Below are 8,306 nucleotides of genomic sequence, written 5' to 3'. Positions count from 1 at the left end.
TTATTATTTTCATGGGCTATTGACAAGCTTTCTTCACTCCAGACTAGAGCCGTACTCTGCTCATGTTCAGAGGTGCACTGTCAGCATTTCGGAGGGGCAGCTCGACAAGAGAAAAGCACCGGAGAACAGTGTTAGCAACGGATTTGCTCAAGTGCTCCCATTTGTTCTGCACTTCCATGCCAACCATGTCTGAAGGCGGTTGGAGGATGGATCGCGGATAACAGATTGAGGTTGAATCCAGACAAGACAGAAGTACTGTTTTGGGGGGGACAGGGGGTGGTCAGGTGTGGGGGAGTCCCTGGTCCTGAATGGGGTAACTGTGCCCCTGAAGGACCAGGTGAGCAGCCTGGGAGTCATTCTGGACTCACAGCTGTCCATGGAGGCGCAGGTCAATTCTGTGTCCAGGGCAGCTGTTTATCAGCTCCATCTGGTACGCAGGCTGAGACCCTACCTGCCCGTGGAGTGTCTCGCCAGAGTGGTGCATGCTCTAGTTATCTCTCGCTTGGACTATTGCAATGTGCTCTATGTGGGGCTACCTCTGAAGGTGACCCGGAAACTACAACTAATCCAGAATGCAGCAGCTACACTGGTGACTGGGAGCGGCCGCCGAGACCATATATCACTGGTCTTGAAAGACCTACACTAGCTCCCAGTACGTTTCAGAGCACAATTCAAAGTGTTGGTGCTGACCTTTAAAGCCCTAAACGGCCTTGACCAGTATACCTGAAGGAGCGTCTCCACCCCCATTGTTCTGCCCAGACACTGAGGTCCAGCACCGAGGGCCTTCTGGCGGTTCCCTCATTGCGAGAATCCAAGTTACAGGGAACCAGGCAGAGGGCCTTCTCGGTAGTGGCACCCGTCCTGTGGAACGCCCTCCCACCAGATGTCAAAGAGAAAAATAACTACCAGACTTTTAGAAGACATCTGAAGGCAACCCTGTTTAGGGAAGCTTTTAATGTTTAATAGGTCATTGTATTTTAGTGTTCTGTTGGAAGCCGCCCAGAGTGGCTGGGGAAACCCAGCCAGATGGGCGGGGTATAAATAATAATATATTATTATTATTATTATTATTATTATTATTATTATTATTATTGGCATTCATCTGTCTTGAGACAATGGAGTGCTCTTCCGGGAATCGCTGAAGAATCACAGTACCTACTGTGACTGCAGAGACCCATAACTGGTAACTGCTGCCAACCACATTGTTATGGCTGCACTAGCAGCACTGAAGTGACCTCCCCAGGGCGCAAGCCTGAGCAGTGTGCCTGGAGGTCCTAGGCTGCCCAGACAACAAGACAACTGATGTGGTCCAAAGGAAAGCAGAGCAGTACATTTGGAACCAACTAGGGGACGCAGGTGGCACTGTGGGTTAAACCACAGAGCCTAGGACTTGCCGATCAGAAGGTTGGCGGTTCGAATTCCCACGACAGGGTGAGCTCCCGTTGCTCGGTCCCTGCTCCTGCCAACCTAGCAGTTCGAAAGCACCTCAAAGTGCAAGTAGATAAATAGGTACTGCTCTGGTGGGAAGGTAAACGGCGTTTCCATGCGCTGCTCTGGTGCGCCAGACGCGGCTTAGTCATGCTGGCCACATGACCCGGAAGCTGTACGCAGGCTCCCTCGGCCAGTAAAGCGAGATGAGCGCCGCAACCCCCAAGTTGGCCACGACTGGACCTAATGGTCAAGGGTCCCTTTACCCTTTACCTAGGCTGCAGTTACCGGAAGGAGGCCAACAGCCTTAGGGACTCCACTCCTTAAGCCTTTTCTTCCCCTGAGGATATCCCGTAAGGCAGCAGAGGTTTAGGATCACTTTTCCTTCCTACTTTCCAAGGTTTGCCCTCACTTCCCTCTGCAGCATGGGCAGAAACCGCCTTAACTCAATCCTACAGAGCCTGTTTGCGCATGCAGGGGAAATCCCTAACTCATCCAGGGTTTGAGACCTATCAACTACCCTACCTGGTTTAGTCTGCCAGTTGAAGCGGTTTCTGGGATGCGGCTGCTGTCGCAAGCTGACAGCTTCTAGGAGCCATAGGTGAGAGAGGAGTGCAGGATGGGGACCAAAGGTGGACAAACTGCCCCAGGATGAACACGACGTGTCCCGCACCAGAGGGAGTACCCCTCGCCTAACACAGACCCTCAAATCTAAAGGTAGCAGATGGGGAAGTTGCAGAGAGGGTAATAGGAGAAAGCACATGAAGACCCCAATACACAAGGAAGCCCCCTTCTCTTTTTCCATCATGCCAGCTACAATGCATCCACCGCAGTGAGCTCCCCAAACAGTTCAAAATCCAAAGAGATTTACATGGCTCTCACACTTCCTTAAACCTAGATAGGCAGAGACCCTGGCTCAAGCTGGTTGCAAAGGAAAAGCAATGCCAAGTACACAAAACCTGTTTTGTGGGTTATGTATGGAGATCAACACCTATATTTGTTGCATACTTTTTCAACATTGTGGGGCCCTGAAAACTGTTCCTACAATTAAACCATCACTCTAAGTTAAAAGTTCCTATGTGGGGAGTAATAATACAGTGGTACCTCACAAGACGAAAAACGCGCAAGACGAAAAACGCGCAAGACAAAAGAGTTTTCCGTTTTTTGAGTCGTTCCACAAGACGAATTTCCCTATGGGCTTGCTTCACAAGACGAAACGTCTTGCGAGTTCTTGCGAGTTTGTTTCCTTTTTCTTAAAGCCACTAAGCCGCTAATAGCCGCTAAGCCGCTAATAGCCGTGCTTCGCAAGACGAAAAAACAGCAAGACAAAGAGACTCGCAGAACGGATTAATTTTGTCTTGCGAGGCACCACTGTACCTTATTATTTCATGCAGTTGCCTAAAAAAGCCTTCTCCTGAGCAGTGACGTCTACATAACTGCTATTCTACTAATGTCCTGCTTCTGGGCTTATCACAGAACTATAGAGTTGTAAGGGTCCCAAGGGATCATCTAGCCCAACCCCTGCGATGCAGGAATCTCAGCTAAAGCATCCATACCCATCCAACCTCTGCTTAAAAACCTCCCAAGGCGGCGGCTTCTCACATGCATCTGGTTGACCACTGCAAGAACAGAATGCTGGACAGGATGGGCCAGCAGTCTGATCCTGCGGCTCTTCTTACGATGCCACAAGATTTTCACAGCCCCATAGTGTTTTACTCCTCTTCCCTCCATTCCCCCAATTAATCCACAAGAGAGAGGGTGTTGACAATAAAAAATGAGGAAAAATGGGCTTTTCAAAAATATTTATTGGTGCAAATGCATGCCACTCAGAATCTGAGCTTCTGGAAAAACCACTTGTTCTTGCCTGTCTTGTATCTGAAAGAGAATGAAGAAAGATCACCTGTTAGTATCATTATGTGAACAGCAGCCCAGCATCAAACGAGATACAAACTGCCCAGCGTACAAGGATGTCATAACCTAAACCACAAGGCCCCTGCCAGTTGATGTGTGCAATGGACTAGGTTTCAAACTTTCTTCCACAAGGGCCTACTTGAGAAAACTAAAAATTACTGAGCCCCTCCAGTCACAAAACAAGAGCATTTTTGCAGGATCAACTGGCAATGACTGACATCTCTTTCCACCTCTGGAAATTGCTAAATGCCAGTGTTTTCCTTGTGGCAAGGAGTTCCACAGTTCGGTTTCCCTTCAGCTAAGGCAACTCAGCTCCATTTTAGGCAGCTTTCCATCAACACGAGTATCCAGAGAGGAGGCTCAAAAGGAAGCAGTGGCTGATACCCATTGGGATTGGAAAGGGAAGCTCCACACTGCCAGAGCCAACTTTTGTGCCCACCCTCCTTCCTGTTGAATTCTGCAATGGGCAACACCAGGACTATGGAGGAGGGAGCAGATTGGGGGGGTGTGCCACCCCCTGAACAAAGGAGGCAAGGCAGGGGCTAGCTGAGGTTGGTGGGGCAGTGCTTCTGTTGCCCTAATGTACCAGCCTCCACTGTCTCACTTTCTAATGTTGTTAAATACCTCCTCTGGCTCGCTCCTATCAGAGGAGGGAGATCTACCTACCTACCCCCCCTTTGTCTTCTAGACACCTTTGCTCAGCATGCAAGGTGTGACTGATGCTAGCATTGGTTCAGCAAAACGGCAATGACATGCCATGGGGGGAGAGCAGACAAGTGAGCCTCGAGCAGCTCAAGGCCTGCTGGCAGGTCCCAGACCACTGTCTGAGGAACACTGGACTAGGTGACAAGGCTTAGGATGTGGGAAACCCAGGGATGAAGGCCCAGAGTCTGCTATTCTTTACAGGTAAAGCACATCTCTCTATGCTCACCTGGATACACAGGTAATAAAAAGTATCTGGCCACAACTCACGACACCCCCAAAGTGGATGCGTTTTCCTGAAGACTCACCTCTCCTCAAATTTCACTTTGGCCTCCCGCCGGGCTTTACGTTTCAGCGCAGGGTCCCTAAAGACATCCTTGTTGACAACGGTCTTGTCAAGGGGAATATCAACGGAGTACCTAGGCAAAAGACACAATGGGGTTGTTACGGAAATTACCGGGGGGGGGGGGAGGGGGACATCTTTAATGTTAAATATTACAAATATTATGCCTGAATGTATCCTTTCAACTTGACAGCTCAGGGAAGTTACCTAGCTTTAAAAATAATATAAAATCATCTCCTTTCCCAGTTTCCTCCATTCCAGAGCTATTTTCCCCTTGAAAGTTCCCCCCAGGAAGTTCCCAGAGGTGACAATTGCTGGCCTCGCACCTAGATTTTTCCATAACAGGTAGTTTATAGGTCTGAAGGCAGTTCTGCCCTGTCACCTGGGCTCCCTAAATGCCCAAAGGCAGGGAAGGCAGAGACCCAGAAACGTCAAGCTGACTGTACTGGAAGGACAGAGGAAAGTTTCCCACTTTCCTTTCCTCTTGCATATGAGGAGGAGCTTTCCTCAAGCTCCTCACTCACCTGGTAGGCATCAAGTGGTTGTAATTGTAGACCTTCACAAAGGACTTGATCTTGGAACGCTTGGCAATCTTCTTCTTGCCCATGCTTGCTGTCACTTTGCGTGGGTAGCGATCGATGCCAGCCACCAGAGCGTGGCTGTAGGGGCGGTCAGAGGTGCCATCATCAATATTCTGTATGAAAGAGGTTCGTTAGAAGGATCAGGCACAGTAGAGTTAGCATGCAACTAACTACCTTCAACAAAGATTCAGGGGCACATTAACAGGCAAAAGCAACTTCATTGCAGTAAGTGGGACCGGCAACCAAATGTTATGATGCAATTTTTACGCGGCCTTCTGTGGTTTTGTGGCTTATGACCTTACTTTATTAGTTGATAGCAGCCTCTTTTGTACAATTTTGTAAGCCACTGCAAGAGCTCTAGCTGTGTGGCTAAAAAGGTAACACCAAATATTCTCCACTGTTTTGGACCCAGGGATACAGAGCAATTTACAGTCATACCTCGGGTTGAATACGTTTCGAGTTGAGCGTGTTCGAGTTGCGCTCCTTGGCAACCCGGAAGTAACGGAGCGCGTTACTTCCGGGTTTCGCTGCTTGCGCATGTGCAGACACTCAAAATGACGTCACATGCATGCGCAGAAGCGGCGAAAAGCGGCACACGCGTGCGCAGACGTGCTGTCACTAATTATGTTTACCTCTAGATGCGAACGGGGCTCTGGAACGGATCCTGTTCATATCTAGAGGTACCACTGTACTATCACATCAGCAATCACAGCGGCCTAGAGAGATTAGACCTTATTCCTCCATCTGCCAGAAGTTTCTGCCTTCCTGCTCCTAAAAATACATTTTCCTCAAGGTCCAACTTTCTCACCTTAACAATAACAGCTTTGCGTCCAGAGTAACGCCCAGCGAGGACAAGGACGACTTTCCCTGGTTTCATAAACTTGCCCATCTCTGAAAAGGAGAGGAAGAACAATGTAAACAAACACACTCGTGATGTATCCCTGCACATCACTATTTGAAAATCTAACATTCCCCCAAAATTCACACACAGGGGTACTATATGTATGCACAGAATAGTATATTCCTCATAAGGAAGCTGTGCCTGGAGTAAGAAATGTGAGGGGAGAGACTTCGTCCGGCAAGACCTCCTTCCACCTGCCTTGCTCCACCCTCTAGTCTCTGCTTCTCAATTTGTATTGTATTATTTTATGTACTGTGGCTTGCCATTGTTTTATTGATTATAGTTTGGAAGTTTTTTATTTTAACAGTTGAGTGGATTTCTGTTTTATATGTTATTATTATTATTTAGTACTATTCTAATGATTGTTGAATGTTACTTTTTTGATGTAGGGTGCCTATTTTAAAGTTGTTTTATTACCACATTTTTGTATTGCATTGGATTGTTATAAGATGTACATTTTCTTCATCTTGTAAACCACCTTGAGCATTGTAAGATAGAAAGACGGTATAAAAATTGAAAACTGAATGAATATGCAGGATTTCCTCTGGGGTGGTGGCAGCCAAGGACTTAAAAGGGCTAGCCAATCTTTTCCTAACTTACCAAGCTCTCAGCAGTGGTGACAGGGTTTCCTCTCCTATTCCCTATAGTCCTATATACATGTGTGTATGCATAGGACCTATGGTCTTGTTAATTATATTTATAGAATACTTTTAGCCCACCTTTCCCCCAAGGAGGTGAAGCTGGCACACGTGATTCTCCTCCACCCTTATTTTATCCTCACAACCCTGCCAGGTGGATCAAGCCGAAACACAACGACTGGGCCCAAAGCCAACCAGTGAAATTCATGGCTATGGGGGGGGGGTGGATCTGAACCTAGATCTCCCAGGTAATAAGTCCAACACACCCTTAACCACCACATCACGCGGGTGTCTTAAAATACCCCAAACCCACTCAACGAAATTGGAGTAAGGAGAGAAAGCTACGCCGGACCTTCTGTGTGTTTAGATTCAATATTTACCCCTTGAAATGTGTTAATTGAAAGCAGCTTTATTTGGGGGGGGGGCTGTTTTTTTTTATTATGCATTTTGTGTTTTTATGTTCTGAACCGCCCTGAGATCTAGGTTGAAGGGCGGTATACAAATTCAATAAATAACATTTATACGAAATGCACGCAGAACAGCAGTAGTATGGGGGATTTATTTGAAAAGAGACCTGCGTTTTGTTTCATAAAACCTTATATGACGCTTGATTGTATGGGGGGAAATCCCGCAAACTGTCCCCGCTACAAGATACAGTACAGCTTTAAAAAAAGGGGTGGCAGAGAGAGAGGGAGAGCAAAGGCCTTCCATCCCCAGAGACCCGCATTAAAGTATATTCTTCCCATCCGAGAAAGACGAGCAAAGACAAGGCTGAGCCCTGCGCGACCCCCCGAGCCCATCCCGGTAGGGCAGAGTCACCCCAGCCCCCCGACCACCTCGGCACTGCGGCTTCCCAACCGGCCCGAGAGGATGGCGACGGATTGCGCCGAAGACCCCGCTTCCCCTCAACTTACTGGAGCTGCGGCAGCGATGGCACCCACACCGGAAGAGGAAAGAGAGCTCGCTTCCGCCAGCCTTTCACGCTGCCCCGGCGGCTTGGGCTGCGCATGCGCATTGCTGGAACGTAGAGCTTTGGAAAAAGCAGAGCTACGCGAGGTAAAGACAAGCACACGCCGAGTTCTTAAATTGGGATTTTTTCCCCTCCTTATCTCCCGCACCTTGAGAATGAGAGCTGCCAGCAGAAAACAAAGAAGAAATCCGGAGTTTCGGAGATGCTTTATGATTGTGGGGTACCGATAGCACCAACAAACGCATTGCTTCTAATTCTATTATTATTATTATCATCATCATCATCATCAATTATTATTATTATTAATTACATTACATTTATATTCCGCCTTTTATCCGAAGATCACAGGGCGTTTTTTAACATTTCAAAGTGCCCCGCAGTTAATGGACGTGTCATAAGGCTTCTGCGTGTAGCTGGGACCGAGAGGGGGCAACTTCAGTCAAATTGCATTTGATGTAACCAGAGCCGGATTTAGGTTTGATGAGCCCTTAAGCTACTGAAGGTAATGGGGCCCTGTAATATGTCCAGCTGTCCTTTGTCAACAACAATCCGTGGCAGTTTTTTTGTGTTGAGTGCAACCAGTCCATGCAGAATGTAGGCACCCTATACATAGGAATGAACAAACCAGTGATATTTTAGGGAGCAGGCTAGCAGGCGGGGCCCATTACTTACATCATAGGAGCCTACACAACACAAAACACGGTTGCTGTATGTAGGTTTTATTTTATTTGTTTTTTATCTTATATTTTGGAAATGTACATCCAGTTGTTTTTTCCCCTTTAATTTTTTTGGGGGGGCCCCCAAGAGAGTGGGGCCTTAAGCTATAGCTTGT

General features: G+C 47.6%; 1 protein-coding gene across 1 annotated transcript; it reads right to left on the bottom strand.

Moving 5' to 3' along the window:
- Positions 1–3,213: 3,213 nt before the first annotated feature.
- RPL27 (ribosomal protein L27) lies at positions 3,214–7,530 on the bottom strand. The gene is made up of 5 exons (XM_080978056.1): positions 7,419–7,530; positions 5,774–5,856; positions 4,909–5,078; positions 4,350–4,460; positions 3,214–3,303 (listed from the first exon to the last, which is right to left on the bottom strand). Exons 2-5 carry the CDS (start codon positions 5,852–5,854, stop codon positions 3,255–3,257), a joined length of 411 nt encoding a protein of 136 aa, XP_080834182.1. The 5' UTR covers positions 5,855–5,856; positions 7,419–7,530; the 3' UTR covers positions 3,214–3,254.
- Positions 7,531–8,306: the final 776 nt, after the last annotated feature.

Source organism: Podarcis pityusensis (genome assembly GCF_964106645.2).
Source record: "Podarcis pityusensis genome assembly, chromosome: 13".
In the NCBI taxonomy this organism is placed as follows: Eukaryota; Metazoa; Chordata; class Lepidosauria; order Squamata; family Lacertidae; genus Podarcis; species Podarcis pityusensis.
This window is presented reverse-complemented; position numbering and strand designations above follow the sequence as displayed.